This window comes from Pseudorca crassidens, chromosome 2 (genome assembly GCF_039906515.1).
Source record: "Pseudorca crassidens isolate mPseCra1 chromosome 2, mPseCra1.hap1, whole genome shotgun sequence".
Taxonomy (NCBI): domain Eukaryota; kingdom Metazoa; phylum Chordata; class Mammalia; order Artiodactyla; family Delphinidae; genus Pseudorca; species Pseudorca crassidens.
Window position 1 is genome coordinate 38,418,700 of NC_090297.1, and position 17,381 is coordinate 38,436,080.

The window sequence follows — 17,381 nt, forward strand, 5'->3', positions numbered from 1 at the left end:
AATAGGAATTAACCAGAGAGAGAGATAAAAAGAAGTACATTTCAGGGCAGAGGGAATTGCTAGGGCAAAGGTCCCAGTGTGGGGAAGAGCTTGGCATATTTGAAGAATAGAAAGAAGGCCTGGGGGCCAGGAGCAAAATATGAGTGAGAAAAGGAGAGGGAGAGGGGGAGGGGAAGAGAGAGGAGGAGGGAGAGGCAGAGGGAGGGAGGGAGAGGGGGAGGGGAAGAGAGAGGAGAAGGGAGAGGGAGGGAGGGAGAGGGAGAGGTAGAAGTAGATAGGTAACATTAAAGAAACAAGTACTAAATGTGATACTGAATACAGTCTAAGAAAATATTAGTGCAGGTTGAAAGGGACAGGCTTCACTGAAGCAGGACTCAAATCAGACTCTGAGAGAGAAGTAAGAGTTTTATATATAGAAATAAATCAGCTATCCTTTCTAGGTTAGAAGGGTGAGTGTGGCATCAGGGAAGAGGTAGGGAGCAATAGCAAGAATAGGCCCAGGAATACTTTTCCTTCATAGCATTTCTCAGAGTGACAATGATTTATTTATGTGTGTGATTTTAAATTAAGGTTTCTCTCCTCCACTACTAGACTGTAAGCTCCATGTCATCAAGGACCATGTCTGTTTTATTTTCCATAATACGCCTGACACAAAGACAGGCATTCAATAAGCATCTACCAAATGAATGAATGGCTAAGAATGAACACTCTGTGTCTGGGATGGACGCTGAGAAGGGTAGACCAAGCAGAGTAGAGGGTAGAGTCTAGGAAGCAGGAGATAAGGCTACATAAGTGTGAACTCATTTTCCTCACTGGTAGCATGGTATAACAACAACCATCTCATAGGGACATGTGATGGTTTTAAAATATGTCCACAAAATCTTTGATAGTCCTCCCTTCAAGAGGTGGACACAAATTCCCTTTCCTTTGAGCATGGCCTGCACTGAGTGTCTCACTTTTGGCTCACAGAATAAAGTGCAAGTGACAATGGGCAACTTTGAAAACTAGGTCATAAAAAAGCACTGTCTTCCTTTTTGCTCTCTTTTGGATCACTCACTCTGGATAAGCCGGGTGCCATGTTGTGATAACACTCAAGCAGCCCCATGGAGAAGCCATGGTGGGACAAACTGAGACCTCCTGCCAACAGCCATATGAGTGAGGATGCTTCAGTCCCAGTCAAGCCTTCAGATATGCAGCCCTGGCCGTATATCTTAGCTGCAACCTTAGAGAGATCCTAGCCAGAACAACTCAACTAAGCTGCTTCCAAATTTCTGACCCAGAAAACCTGTGAGATAATACATGTTTGTTGTTTTAAGTCATTAAGCTTTGGGACAAACGTAACACAGCAACAGATGACTAATACAGGCTATGAGGCTTAAATGAGATACATATCTAGAGCTCTCAGCACCGTACCTGATACAAACAAAATACCAAGTAAGTGTTAGCTCTTTAATAATGAAATTTAATAAGCACTTAAACATGCAATTCTCCATAAGTGCTCCAAAATACTCAGACTAATCTTCAACATTCCAACTCTATCCATTTAAAAATAAAATGGGTGAGAAACTTCAGCTCCAGAGAGATACTCTCAGCAAACTATAAACCTCTTAAGAGCAGCAGTTACATCAAGGAGGTTTTAACACGTGCCCTTAAAAAGACATGAATAACACTGAGGTCTGAAAAGCACATACGGAAATAGGTATTCTCATGCACTGTTAATGGAAATGTAAATTGGAGAAGACTTGTTAGATGGTTATCTAGGATTATCTGTCACAATTTGAAACATTTACACCCTTTAATTCAGCAATTTCATTTCTAGAAATCTATCCTAAAGGTTACTTGTTAAATCAAAAAGAATAAAATACTTAGGAATAAATCTAACTAAGGAGGTAAAAGACCTGTACTTGGAAAACTGTAAGACCCTGATGAAAGAAACTGAAGACGACACAAACAGATGGAAAGATAGATCGTGTTCATGGATTGGAAAAATTATTCTTAAAATGAGACCATACTGCCCAAGGTAATCTACAGATTCAATGCAATCCATATCAAAATACCAATGGCATTTTTCACAGAACTAGAACAAATAATTCTAAAATTTGTATGGAAACACAGAAGACTCTAAATGGCTAAAACAATCTTGAGAAAGAACAAAACTACAGGTATCATGCTCCCTGATTTCAAACTATAGTATAAAGCTACAGTAATCAAAACAGTATGGGACTGGCACAAAAACAGACACATAGATCAATGGAACAGAATAGAGAGCCCAGAAATGAACCCACACTTATCTGGGCAATTAATCTACAACAAATAAGGCAAGACCATACAATGGGGAAAAGACAGCCTCTTTGATAAATGGAGCTGGGAAAACTGGACAGCTACGTGAAAAAGAATTGAACTGGACTACTCTCTCATACCATGAACAAAAATAAATTCAAAATGGATTAAAGACTCAAATGTAAAGACCTGAAACCATAAGACTTCTACAAGAAAACACTGGTAGTAAGCTCTTTGACACTGGCCTTATTAATACTTTTTTGAATATGTCTCCTTAGGCAAGAGAAACAAAAGCAAAAATAAACAAATGGGATTTCATCAAACTAAAGTGTTTTACACAGTGAAGGAAACTGTCAACCAAACAAAAAGGGATCCCACTGAATGGGAGAAGATATTTGCAAATGATATATCTGACGAGGGGTAAATACTCAAAAATATACAAAGAGCTCATACAACAACATCTAAAAAACAAACAACCCAATTAAAAAATGGGCAGAGGATTCGAACAGACTTTTTTCCAAAGAAGACAGGCACATAAAAAGATGTTCAACATCACTAATCATCAGGGAAATGCAAATGAAAACCACAATGAGATATTGCCGCATACCTGTCAGAATGGCTACTATCAAAAAGACAACAAATAACAAGTATTGGCAAGGATGTGGAGAAAAGGGAACCCTCTTGCACTGGGAATGTAAATTGGTGCAGCCGCTATGGAAAACAGTAGGGAGATTTCTCAAAAAAATAAAGAACAGAACTACCATATGATTCAGCAGTTCCATTCCTGGGTATTTATCCAAAGAAAATGAAAACACTAATTAGAAAAGATATATACACCTTTATGTTCATTGTAGCATTATTTACTATAGAAAAGATATGGAAGCAACCTGAGTGCCCATCAATAGATAAATGGATAAAGAAGTTGTGGTGTGTATGATACACACACACACACACACACACACACACACACACACACACACACAAAGGAATATTACTCAGCCATAAAAAAGAATAAAATCTTGCCATCTGTGACAACATGGATGGACACAAAAGATGTTATGCTATGTGAAATAAGTCAGACAGAGAAAGACAAATACTGTATGATATCACGTATATGTGGAATCTAAGAAACAAATGAACAAACATAACAAATCGGAAACAGTTACAGATACAGAGAATAAACAGGTGTTTGCCAGAGGGGAGGAGGCGTGGGGGAAGGAAAGAACTAAGTGAGGGAGATTATGAGGTACAAACTTCCAGGTGAAAAATAAATGAGTCACAGGCATGAAATGCACAGTGTTGGGAATGCAGTTAATAACTATGTATTATCTTTATATGGTGGCATAAGTAACTAGACTTATTGTGGTGATCATTTTGAAATGTATATAAATATCAAATCACTATGTTGTATAACAGAAACTAACAGTATTATAGGTCAATTATAGTTCAAAAACAAACAGACTCATAAAGAGACCAAATTTGTCGTTGGTTACCAGAGGTGGGGTGGGGGGGAATTGTGAGGGGAGGGGGAGTGGGAGGAAGGTGGTCAAAAGGTACAAACTTCTTGTTATAAGATAAATAAGTACTAGGAATGTGATGTACAACATTATAAACTTAATTAACACTGCTGTACGTTATATATGAAAGTTAAGAGAGTAAATCCTAAGAGTTCTCATCACAAGGACAAATATATATATTTTTTCTACTTCTTTAATTCTGTATCTATATGAGATGATGGATGTTCAGTAAATGTACTGTGATAATCATTTTATGATGTATGTAAGTCAAATCATTATGCTATACACCTTAAACTTATACAGTGCTGTGTATCAATTATATCTCAATAAAACTGAAAGAAAACAAATTAAAAAAAGATTACTTTATGCTCACCAGCATAGAGATGTACGCTCAAGACTATTCACTGCTTTCTTATTTGTAACAGCAAAACTCTAGAAACATCTAAATGTCTAACACTAAGGGTGTAGATATATTGAGTAAACAGAGAAAGCTGTAGAATATATACCTAATGACTCCATTTAGTTACACACACGCGTGTGCATGTGCACACGCTAACCTAAAAGCTAATTCACATTAAAAGCTATTACAATTCTGTAAATGCATATAAAGGGGACTGTAAGAATGTAGCCCAGACTATTGACAGCGAAGAACTATGGGGACAGGGAATGTGTGTTATGTGTGTGTATCTGTGTGTGATGGGGGCACATACAGAGATGGGGTTGAAGGGGAGTTTTCGTAAGAGTTCTATGTGTATTTTACTATTAAATCTTATATAAGAATACATTCACATATTACTTATGAAATTTTAAAGACAAAAGGTGGGAAAGAAATATACACATAGGAAAACACATCACAAAGCTTTAGAAGGGGTGTGACAGATTTCCTTGGCTGGCCCTTTCCCCATGCCCTCCACTGGGCCTTCGAAGACTATCTTAACATGCTCAATCATAAAGTACTTGGAAGGGGTCTCCCCCATGTGTGTTTTACTCAGCCCCAAATCATGTACACAACTGGCTCTACACCAACTTGATGGGCAAGGATATGATTATTCCAAATGACCTATCAATTGTGTGGTTCCCTTTTTTTCACCTGAGGGAACAACTCCTTCCACTGACAACTGGCCAGAGCTTACAGGGACAACAAGCTGTGTTCTAGGTGGAACAATCTGGGTAGAAACTACTCTCCCAGGTACGGCTCTATCCTGAGGCTGCGGCAGAGCCAGATGCTAGTCACAGGTACCTCAAGAATGGTAATGGCTTCACGAATGGCCAGTGTGGCTGGTTGACAGCTATCATTTCACCCAAAACCAGAGGAGCAGCCTGAAAGCCGAGGCAATGTAAGGTGAGGTGCTGTTCCACTTCTCCCCATGCCCCAAACGCTCTAGGCCTAGGGTATCAGCTGCCTCACAGAAAGAGTATGCTCTGGAGAGCTGACCACTAGTGCTCCAATTACCAGGCAACACTTAGGACTTCTTACTCACTTATAAGACCTGGACCACACACTGTCAGTAGGACCCAGCTACAGTCCCAGAAACTGCAAAGCTGGATTCCATTTTTCAGCATTCCTCTCTTGGGTGGAATAATGCCCAAATCTGTGGAAAACTACAGCAAAGCTACATGTTTAACTAGAATAGAGAGACAAGGGGCACTCTCCCATTATTGATATCTGGGACTGCTTTGGTCTCTGACAGACACATTCTAGCATAGCATGTCAGAATGGATTCAAGTGTTATAGAACTTATCTCTAAAGTCACACATTGCAATTCAAAGAGTCTAAAAAGTTGAATTAGGTACAAACCATTAAGGAAAAATCCCCCACATTCCAGCCAAAAGATGAGTCATGACTTTCATGCATATTACATGACTTTTCATTAGTGAAATTAAAAATAGCTACTGTAGACCATTTTATTAGACCATTTTACACTATAAAGCCTGAAATGCTGCTTTGGGGTTAAAATTAAGTGCTCTTTAAATAGTAAGTAAAAAAGTTACTAAAACAGACAATCATCAATGATGAATGATTATGAGCCCTGACAGGGACTCGACTTCACATCCTTTCAGCTTTATCTACTAAGCACCTACTGTGTCCTTTAGAGGTTATAAAGATGGAAGGCAGAGTAGAAAACTGGAAAGAAAACAGGTTCCTACAACTTGAATATTTTGTTAGAACTGCTACACAGCTGTTGACTTTGGTCAAACTACTTAACCTCATTGAGCCTTAGTTTTTTAATCTATAAAATGGAGATAGCACCTCCTACTTCACAGAGTTATAGAAGTGAAAAAGGAGAAAGGAGATCTCATATGTAGTACATCTAATAGGGGCCTGCATAAAGAAGGCATTTAACGAGTGGCAGTTACCATCATCATCAGTCTGTGCGCAAAGCTCAGAACACAATATACAACCTTCTGGTGTAATTAGATGCCTCAGAACGGTAAACTCCACGACTGGCTACTATAAAGAGCCCACAGTTTGCCCCAGAGAGAGATGCTAACTGTCTCTCAGTGCTTCATGATGGTTTACTTTCACCTGAGGTACTCTCTGGACAAACTGCTCATGTGCTCTGTGAATACAAGCAAGACCACAGTTTATCCTATTTTTCTTGTAAAAACGGAGTGAATACCTGCTTTTCCCTTATAACTCAGAGTCCAAGGCTAAATGATAACTAGTAAATACTAGGTGCTGCAACCCATCAATTATTTCACGAATACTTTTTAAAAATGAAAGAGAACTGAATAAAAAATAATAAAATATCATAAGGCAGCATAATATTAAGGACAAGTGACTGTTTTCAGAAACTTTTATTTCAGTCACATACACGTATGCATGTGTTTACCGGGTAATGATGGAAAATATTTCTTACTGTGGGTTCCAGGAAAAAGTTTGAAAGCTTCTGCCCCAGGCCACTGATCTCTGGTCGCAAGTGCTGAACCGCCCCACTCCCAAACTACTGCTGAAAGGAGGGGGTAGCTTCAAAAACAACAGCAAGCACTTCATTCTAGCATGGTGCTCTCTGCCCTGGCTGATTCTGAACTTTGTGACTCCACTCTGAGAACAGAATATCCTCTTAGCCCCGACAGGGATGACAAAACTATTTTTAAGCACTTTGTGGGTGTACCATTCACTTGGCACTTGAGTTTTCTTCTCGACGCACACGTCTTTCTTAACTAAGCCACAGAAACTGAGAACAGGGGCTATAGTTACCAAGTGGCAACTGCAGCACCTTATTCGTATAAGCACAAGGTTTGACTGCTGAATCCTGACAATGCTGCATCAACATCTTCTGAATACGCCCTTTTCCTCTGGCAGAGTCTCTCTTTCGGAATGAATGTGAGATCTGGCCAGTTTAGGGGCTGGAAAAGTTTAGGCTCTAGTCCTTCTTGCCTGGTCAAGGTATTTAACCAACTCTGCCATTTCCTCCAATGCTATTCTAGAATAATACTTACCATTAGCTGCTGATAAGTTTTTAGTACAGCATATAGCACTATACCCCAAGGCTGTAAGTTTGTAAACTGTATTAAACAAAATAAGCTCTCACTATCTAATAAAAACAATTTTCTTGGGCGTTAGACAACACTGTTTTTTTTTTTCTTTTTTTTTTTTTTGCGGTACGCGGGCCTCTCACTGTTGTGGCCTCTCCCGTTGCGGAGCACAGGCTCCGGACATGCAGGCTCAGCAGCCATGGCTCACGGGCCCAGCCGCTCCGCGGCATGTGGGATCCTCCCGGACCGGGGCACGAACCCGTGTCCCCTGCATCAGCAGGCGGACTCTCAAGCACTGCGCCACCAGGGAAGCCCAACGACACTGTTCTTAAATTTAATACCTACACTGTTCCTTAGGAAAAGTTGATTCAAGAATTTCTAACTTCCTCTAAACTGTTCTACTTGGTAAAACTCTGTTCCTCTGCAGAAAGGGTTAACATTTTAAATATTGGGTAAATGCATAACTATTACCTATTTTACCTGACTTTAATGTGTTGGGATCACAGTATGCAAAGCACCATTTCAAAAAGTAAAACAATCTGAAGTGAGTTCCCTATACTTACAGATACATACTGAACAGACAAAATGAAATATTCATAGCTTACACAGAAATAGAATCACACTTTTGCTACCTGCTTATTCATTTCTGTGATGTTTATCCAGACTTTGTTCAATCCCAGCTCTCCAGATTCAATCTTCTCAAGTTGTTTTTGTTTGCTAAGTAGTTCTTCGTTAAGTTTGGGAATTTCCTGGAATGAGCTTTTCTGATTAGATTCCACTGAAAGCAAAAATAAGAACAATAATAAATAGCCATAAAGTTCCCTCATGGCTCCAAGATGAAAAAATGATCCTACAGCAGGAAAGAAGACAGATTAGTGAAAGTTAATTCTGGGAGGATAATGACAATTCGTATCTATCAACTCCACTATTCTTTTATTTACGTAAATGTATATCTCTAACACTAAAGCTCCATTTAACTGGGGCTATTTCACTACTGGCAATACAACTTCTTAAAGTCAGGTGGGTAAAAATGATAACCAACAACATCAGCAGAGAGTTCGATTTGAATTTCAACTCTATAACTTACTGGGATTTTGAGCAAACTACTCAAATTTTTTGAGCTTAGTTTCTTCACCTGTAATACAGTGATAATTCTAACCATCCTGTGAAGTATATTTTAAGTGAAAGAATGGCTGTAAAGCACTACACACAGCTGGCCAGGCATACAATACGTGATAAATAAATGTTAAGTACTGACCTGCTCAATTAAGAAGCTTTCTGACTGGTAAATGAAGATTTATAAACCTTACTCCATTAATGCTCAAGGTGACATCCTAAGTTATATCTCTAAATATTTAAATCTATTTTTTTTCTATCTCAAATTGGTCAAACGCAAGATAGATTCTTGCCACCTTTCAAGTACTGTTATGAGAGCGAAGATATTTAAATCTTTTTCATAAACAGCAAATAGTGTTTTCTTAAATCAACCCCAAAGCTCAAAGTGAAACAGAAGATAAAGGAAAATGTTAGGTGAAGTATAGGGTATTATCTGGCCTTTCTTTTGGGAAACAACATCTCATGGATGGTTTAGAGATTTGCCAGCCTGCAGGTAGAGGCCTGAAAGAGTGCTTTCTCTTCTTTCTTTAGAGTATCCTTTCCTTTTCATGGAAAATAAAATACTGATTGATAGTGGTTGGTCCTCTAGGATAAAACCTATGTCTTTCTTTTAAAGCCACAGACTGCCTGATTAGTTGTCATATGCTTTCTTTAAAACCAAAAAGTGGCATAATGGACAGATAAAAAATAATTTACTAAAGTGTAAGTTCCCAGACTTTTTTTGTTCATTTCTGTATAGTTGGCATTTAGAATATACCTGGCACACTTCAGGCACTCAGTAAGTATTAGAGACTAAATAAATCTGGCCTTTGCTTACCTCCCAACCATATTCCTCATCACTTTAGCTACCACTTCAATCTACTTTCTAGCCAAGCTGATTTTCCTGACACACCAACCTCTTTAAGCCTCAGTGACTGCACACACTATTCTCTCTGCCTAGATGCCCTTGGCTTGCCCCTTCTTCATTTCTGCCACCTTAGCCTAGTTAATTCCTTTCAAGATTCAGCACAAAGAGCTGGCCCCCACCTTGGACCACCGTTACCTCTTTACCACTCCAAACTCTACTGAGCACTGAACACACTGTGCTATACTTATTTACTTGTCTGTCCCCTCCATCAGACTGACAGAGAGCTGCCTGAGGACAGGTCTTATTGGGTCCTGTATTCCCAGGGCCCAGCACAGTCCCACGTACACAGAAGCATGCAAATGCCTATCCAGTGAAATGACTGTATGGTATGAAATGGAGTTAATGTTATCCTATTAAGTTAAACAAAGAAAACTCAACAAATAAATAAATTCGACAACAAAAAAATCCCCCCAAAAATCAGGGGGTGGCGGTGGTATCCTCACTGTAAGCAAACCCACTACCTGAAAATTCAGAACTATTGAAAGAAATTAGATATTTTTATTCACTTTTCAAAAATATGTGAAGGATTTCTTTAAGAGTAGTAGACTTGGCTAAGTGCTTTTAATGTAACATTTGATTTACACACAGTTTGCAGGAATACATTCATCTCATATGGTAGGAATATTTTACCAGTCGAAATTAATGTAGCACTTATAGCACCCAACTGAATTTCGTATACATATCCAGTTAGGTTATAAAGAAAAACTTATCCCACACACGTCTGCCATTCTCTGGTGGTAAAACATCCTAAGGCTGGGGGAGAGTCTCTTTTTTTCCTGCAGTCTGTATGAATTAAGTAGAGGAGGAAGTAGGACAAACACATAAATAACTTGGATTAAAATTATTAACTAATAAACATGTGAGTCTGACAAGCCCTGAAAACACTCTGGATCCTGAGGATTGTATGAGCTAAGAGGGGATTATATTCATGATCTGATTTGGGGTTTTTTAGGAGAGATAAGACAAGTAAAGGCACTCTGATTACATAAGGGAATGAAGTATAGTAAACAAACAACTTATGATTACTAATTCATGTTCTTTCAACATGGAAAGCAACTTATTTAAAATTTAGTATAGTCATACTCAAAAGAACTTACTTAGCTCTTTTCCTGATCAGGAAATGGAGATTTTTGCCTACACCCTTTAGATACAACATATAATGCCAACAACAATACTTTATAATTATACATCTTTATAATTTGCAATAAACTTTTATGTAATTACTCATCTTGTGATCAAGCCGCTACTATGTGCCCGGCCCTGTACTTGGCACTAGTGCATACAAAAGACCCTGAAGCTCTCAGTGTAGTGGGGAGCAAGGCGTCGCCCCAGAATTACTATACAGTGTGACAGATGTTATGACAGAGGAATGCCCAAAGTGCTTTCGTAAAACAAGTACATCTTTACATATTATGGATGGGAAAATGAGGCTCAGAAAGAATAAGTGACTTGCCTATGTTTCATAGCTAGTGATGAGCAAGTCAGGATTCGACAGTCAAACCTTGTGCTTCTAAGACCAATACTCTTTCTAGTATACTTCAGCTGTCACAGATGCTTATAGCCTAACAAGACCATTTTTAAGTTCTGCACTGAATGACCAAACTGCTACTCTCCCTGTATGACCAGCAATGAAGATGTCTGATTTATCAATACTGTCCTTTTCTTCCAAATTCTTTCCCCTCACTTTAGCCTTGAGCGATAGGGAAGATTGCTTGGGAATAGAATCTTCTTTATAATAACTGTGGAGGTCTTCTGGAGTACCTGCTTCTAGAAGAAGAATACTAAGCTTAGAGTTTCAGGCCAGCCAGCACTTCAAGCTTAAGGATCAAGTTACTCCTTGGCCTCAAGGGAAAAATACCAAGCCTATCTGCTTTGCTTTCTGTTCCAGATATTTCAGCAATCCTGCCTCCTTTCCTCACAAGTGTCTTGGAAGATAATGAGACAAAGGACAAGGGGCTCTGAATTTTTCAAAAAGGTATTTAAACCAGGTCAGCAGGTGGTCTTATTTCCACTGTCCTCTTGAAAAACAAGAAATAAAAATAAACTTATTGAAATATATTGAAAGTAGAAGCATAATTCAAAGGAAGACTATTTAAGTTTAACAAGATTAACCTCATTTAGCCAAGAAAATGGTTTTCACAAAAAAAACTCTTGCCAAGTAGTCCACAATGGTTCAGCCTGCGGATTGATTTATGCCCCAGGCCCTACCCCATCCTCCTTCAGGAAGTCCTGCTTTAGACTGTATAGGTGCTGGTGTATCTATTGCAGCAAACCAAAGCCCACAGAGCAGCTGGACTGACAATTCCAAATCTGCTTCATTCAACTGGCTGACAAATGCAGTCAGGGTCCCAGGGGAAGGCTGCTCAGTGATAGAAAGTAGGTCTCACAGTCCAGGGTACAACTCCTGGCATTTCCTGAATAGAGTATTTCCAGGTATTAACATGTGCTCAATAAATATTTGTATTAACATGTGCTCAATAAATATCTGTTGCCTGATCGATTGTCAGGTCTATTACATGTATACATTTCAAATATGCTTTTTTTTTTTTTTTTTCCGGTACGCGGGCCTCTCACCGCCGCGGCCTCTCCCGTTGCGGAGCACAGGCTCCGGACGCGCAGGCCCAGCGGCCATGGCCCACGGGCCCAGCTGCTCCGCGGCACGTGGGATCCTCCTGGACCGGGGCACGAACCCGTGTCCCCTGCATCGGCAGGCGGACTCTCAACCACTGCGCCACCAGGGAAGCCCAAATATGCATTTCTAAACAAAGAAATTTCCTGAAAATGAAAAGCTCAGCTAAGGTACAAATTACACTGGTGTTCTAAAAACACAGGCACAGAGCAATCAGAGAAATGAATCCCTGGAAGGCAGAACTGAGCAATGTTTTGAAATGTATAAATAAACAATTGCTATATGTAACCAAAACAAGCTGTAGTACAAACGGAGGAGGCCCAACTAGTTATGGAGAGATGATGGCACAGACAGGTGTCGTCAGTGGTTATTTATAGTTAAAACACTGCTTCTCAGAACCTCATTTCCAAGTTATGATTACTACTTACCAAGAAAACACTGGCCTTAAAAACACCGTGTAAATACTGCTAAGGACAACATTCAGGAGAATACAAATACAAATCTCATTCTTACACTGTACTCTGATCCCACCAATTGATAAAACATATAGGTCAGGATGATCCTGGTAGAGAACTGTGGCCTACCCAATCCCATTCCCTGAATCAGAAGCTCAGAAGAAAACCAAAGTTAGTATTTCAATATATTTTTTTCAAGCAACATCACTAGGAACGTCATTAACATACTCACTAAGGATTAGCTGTCCCTAGGTCAGGTTTGGAACTTAACTAACTGCAGGCAGCAAAGAGAAGCTGGGGTGAAGGAAAGCTAGGATGTTGTGATCTCCTATGGCTTAAGAGAGGAAGTGAGGAAACAACTCTAATTCTAGTTCTGGGGCCAGATTTCTTTATGGCTTTGAGAAAGCCTGGTGGTCAGTTTCCTGGTGTGTTAAAGCTGCTAAAGTTAGGGTATTTTTGATTAACCTGAAACTGCTTCCTTAGCTTAGAAACTTTTTTTAAAAATTAATTTTATTATTTATAATAAAATTCAGATTGTAATTGTAGCTATGCACTAATTGTTAGTTAAAACAAAGACTGAGTAAAGCATCTTTTGGGCATAACTTTACTTTCTTTTTTTTTGTACATTGTTTTTATTGTTGTTTTTAAAAATTTTTTACTAGTTTTAGAAAATTAACCCTTGAAACCTAGAACTAAACATCTCAGTGTTGCTAAAGGAAGATCTTTAGGTTAAAACAGGTTGAAGCTACCATGCAAACACACCTTTCAGAAAAAGTACTTTGGATGTGCAAAATACAACTTGACAATTTTGCATACATAAAACTTCAAGTTTCTTAAACTTTAAAACACTCAAGAGACAAATATTTATTTCTGAGTTGGCATACAGTAAGCACTCCACACATGCTGGCTACCATTATTACTGCTCAGTCCTATGTTTCTATAGGTTTTTATTAAGGAGGAAACTGTCTGACAGACACTCCCACATGCTTTCTCAAATGTCCCTGTGAGGAGGAAGGAAACAGCCTAGTGTTGCTATTGCCACTTTATAGTTGGGGAATATGAAGTGGCAACAGGTGGAGATTAACCAAGATTCTAGACTTCTGGATCTTAGCCCTTGCCTTCTGCACTGTGTTGACTGCAATACCATTATTTCAGATGCTATTTGTCCTAGTGGTGCATAAGCACTGTTTTTTGTTTGTGGATTTAGAAATGAGTAACTGTTACTGCCTTCAAGCTGACAGCTAAGAAAGAGTTTAAAAATGCTGACAGGGGCTTCCCTGGCGGCGCAGTGGTTGAGAGTCTGCCTGCTGATGCACGGGACACCGGTTCATGCCCCTGGTCCGGGAAGATCCCACATGCCGCAGAGCGGCTGGGCCCATGAGCCATGGCCGCTGAGCCTGTGCGTCTGGAGCTTGTGCTCCGCAACAAGAGAGGCTGCGACAGTGAGAGGCCCGCGTACCGCAAAAAAAAAAAAAAAATGCTGACAGGAACATATAATTGCTTCATCAGAGTGAGCAAAAATCTTAATTCAGTGTGGTTCACTTTGTCCTAGAACCTGGAAAAAGAGTCCAAAATTATACTCTGAAAAGGGTGACCACTTACTTGTTCTAAATTTTTCCTTGAGGGCATCCAGATCCTCCTTCAGAGCAACTTGCATCCACACCAAGCCAACACAGGCCACGACGCAGGCGGCAAGGATGACGAAAGCACAGAGGGGGTAACAGATCCTGCAGCATCGCAAATAGTCTCCCCTGATCGTAAGAACAAATTCAACCAGGAGTACAGAAGAGATTGGAATACAGCCTTACTCAAAATAGCACGTTTCGCCATGCAATTATCATCTCTAATGAATACCAGTTAATTCACCAGGGAACACGGGGGTAACACACTTAAATCTGAACAGCAGGTTGAATATGTCTAAATAATATGACCTATAAAGAGTTCATCTATAGGGGACAAAGGTTTCAAACTTCACATGAAACAGAGGGAGTTCCTGTGAGCTACAGGAAGCACCTGTGGGCACTGCCGCTCACTGCCATCTTCAATTCATCAACAGTTTCTTTGGAAACTGGCTCAGGTTAGCGAAGTGTAAAGACCAGAGCTTCTCTGACATTCCATCACTGTACTGTAATTCACTTATCTATTTCTCTCTCTTAAATACATACTCCAGAGAACCTCGTTTCAGTTTACTGAAACTTTATAAACTTTTGAGTGAGTTTTACTCCAAATGGAATGAAAAAAAGTAGACAGTAGGTTTAAGTGGACACCTGGTACACTCCAGCTTATTGTTTCAGAAAGAAGGGAAACATAGAAAGGGGTCAGATTTCACACCAAACTTCAACCAGCACTCAAGGTCTAAACTAACCCAACAGGATAACTATTCCAGTTAACTATTCCACTTCATCAGATCTTCACAGCCCAAACCCAGGATTACCCTGAACTACCTCACCTGGCAAAGAAACCAATCTCTTCCTTTAACATAAAAGGACACAGACATTCTAAACAAACCTCAAAGGATTCAATCTCTTTTCTTTTAGCATCCCAACCTTCTGCCTAGCTCTTGCTTCCACAACCTCAGCAGCATACTCTTCTTTTAACGTGCTCCTTAAGAGAGTCGAAGGGCACCTTCAAGGTTCCCTTCAGCCCTTTCCTACCGTAACCCCCAATTCGCAATGTCTTTGTGCTCACTACGGGATTTGTCTAGTGACTGCACCATCTAAAAGTGGTTTGAGAAAACCTGCTTCTTCTTTTTGTTTCCCACTCGTCATTTCTCTCAAGACTCATGCTTTTTACAGAATGTCCCTCACCATATTCCCCCATCACCAAGATTCAGACCCATCAAGAGTGCAAAAAGAAACAGAAACAAAAAAACCCTCAACAACCCCCCCTCCGAAAACAACAACCAAAAAAATCCAACCAACCTAACAAAAAAACCTGCAGTCCTAAGGTCCCTGTCTCTCCTGTACTTAACAAAAGGTCTAGTCCCCCAAATTTCTCTGTTCTTTGTTCCCTATTCTTAGCTTCTTTGCTACTCCCGCCTTGGTCTCTCTGGGCTCTTAGCACATTCCCCAAGTCCACCTTTCCACCCTAGATTCAGAGCTCTTCTTTGTATACTCAGAGATAGATCTCTAATTTATCCTTCATTCAGAAACTGAACTCATCTTCTCCCTAACATTCTTCCTCCCTCTGTGCCTTCCAAGGTCTACACACTTTTTTCTTCCTAAGAACTCCCTTCTCCTTCCCTTTAATTTGCCTCCTTGGTAGTGCAAGGAGATGCCTTTTCCCCATCCCACCCCTGAGTACTGCATTACTCACTTGACAAAGCGAGAGCGATTTCCAGCTACACCAAATTCCTCTTCCTCCTCTGAGCTGGACTCAGAGTCTGAGTCAGGAGGCTCGGTGCGAAGCAGGCGGTGGCCTGAGCCTTTCTTGGGCTTCTTTCTCCGGCTGTCCCCAGCCAAGCCGATCAGTGCATTGAGCTCTTTGCGCTTTTTCATCTTCTTGTGTGGGGTAAGTGGAGCACCCACTCCTGAGCTGCCAGGTTCGTACCCGACGCCCAGTTCTCTCGAGGCCTTGGAGCCGCCTTCCAGGGTGAGGAATCCTGGGCCAGAGCCCCTCTGGTCAGTCCCACCCAGGAGTGGGACTGACCAGATCCGCTGGGGGCTGGAGATTGGAGCCCAGAGGAAACCGTAACTCAGATGGGTAGGGGAAGTCACATAAAGATGGCCAGGGAGCTGGTGATCCAAATGGATAAAGCCCCAGGCATGCACTGTCAGTTACCGAAGGGGGTGTTGGACGTGGACAAGGGTGGAACCTTTGTCTCCCAAAGAGAATAAAAAGTCAAGTCAAGAGACTCTCAGACCTGGTCAGTATATAGTATTTCTAAGGGTGCTCCAGGAGCTGGGGAAGGACACAGATGGGTGTTTTGGACTTCCGGGGTAGAATTTCCAATGCAGAGAAAAAAAGAAACTTGTTCTTCAATGGGAGGAGAGAGGGAGATGCAGAGCGAGACGCTGGGAAGGCGCTGTTCCCTCCCTAGCTGGCAGCAGGAGGGGGCTCCCAGCCGCTACAACTCCGACAGAGAAAATGCCTGAGTCTGAGATGATCACCGTCCTCCGGCCTCCGGCCCGAGTTTGAAGGAAGCCAGAGGCCGAGGAAGACCCAGAGCCCGGCCTGGAGGGCTTGGCCTGAGAGGAGCCAGTCCCGCGCCTCGGGAGACCCCAGCCCTGCTGTCTGGGCCTGGGGGCGCGGTGAGGAGGGGCGACGGCGGCTCAGCCCACCTGAAGCGCTCCCACCCAGAGTTCGAGCTGTTCCGGCACGGGCGACCCTCGGCAACTCACACGTGCCGCCTCCACTGCAGCCGCGACTCCGGCCCCCGCTCCGGCTGCAGCCGCCCCTGCTCCCGACTCGCTGGTGGTGGTGGTGGCGGCGGCGGCGGCGGCGGCGGCGGCCGCGGGCTCCAGACCCGGGCCATCGCTCCAGCCCCAACTCACTTCCCTTTGGCAGCGACCGCCGACACCGCCTGCCAGTAAGGCGCGCTCCCATTGGCCGCCCGTCTGGTAACGTCATGCGAGGGGGCGATGGGGAGGCGGGGTGTTAAAGGATGCAGGCTCAAGCGAGGGCAGGTCCCACCTGCCAGTCGAGGAGGCCCCGCCCCCAGGAGGGTCTGGGACCTGTAGCTCACCTGACAAGGGCGAGTTTCGTTTCTTGAGGAGCAGGGTTGGGCCAAGCAAAGCATCCAGCTGCTCGACCTGCTTGGGAAGTTCATCAGCCGCCCGGGCCCCCCCAGTTGTGACTAACCCAGCCTAGAGGCTCCAACCCTCTGACTCTCATGCTGTTTATTAAAGGTTTAGGCCTGTTACAGCTTAATGACCCGGTTGAACAGTTCATTCATTCATTCCGTAAATATTTACTGAGAAATTACCATACGCCAGGAGCAGTTCTACCGCTGAGGATTGAGCAATAAACAAGATAACCACTATCCCTGCCTTCCTGCA

General features: G+C 41.8%; 1 protein-coding gene across 2 annotated transcripts in view; it reads right to left on the bottom strand.

The window, feature by feature from the left end:
* The window catches only part of EFCAB14 (EF-hand calcium binding domain 14), a 37,553-nt gene extending 20,657 nt beyond the window's left edge, over positions 1-16,896 (bottom strand). Inside the window, exons 1-3 of one of the 2 annotated variants that reach the window (XM_067726031.1) lie at positions 15,700-16,896; positions 13,987-14,135; positions 7,910-8,055 (exon numbers count right to left, since the gene is read on the bottom strand). In XM_067726031.1, coding sequence (XP_067582132.1) covers positions 7,910-8,055; positions 13,987-14,135; positions 15,700-15,881 — 477 coding nt within the window. In that variant the 5' untranslated portion in view covers positions 15,882-16,896. The remainder of the gene's footprint in view (positions 1-7,909; positions 8,056-13,986; positions 14,136-15,699) is intronic. The other variant, XM_067726032.1, reaches the window with a different exon arrangement.
* Positions 16,897-17,381: the final 485 nt, after the last annotated feature.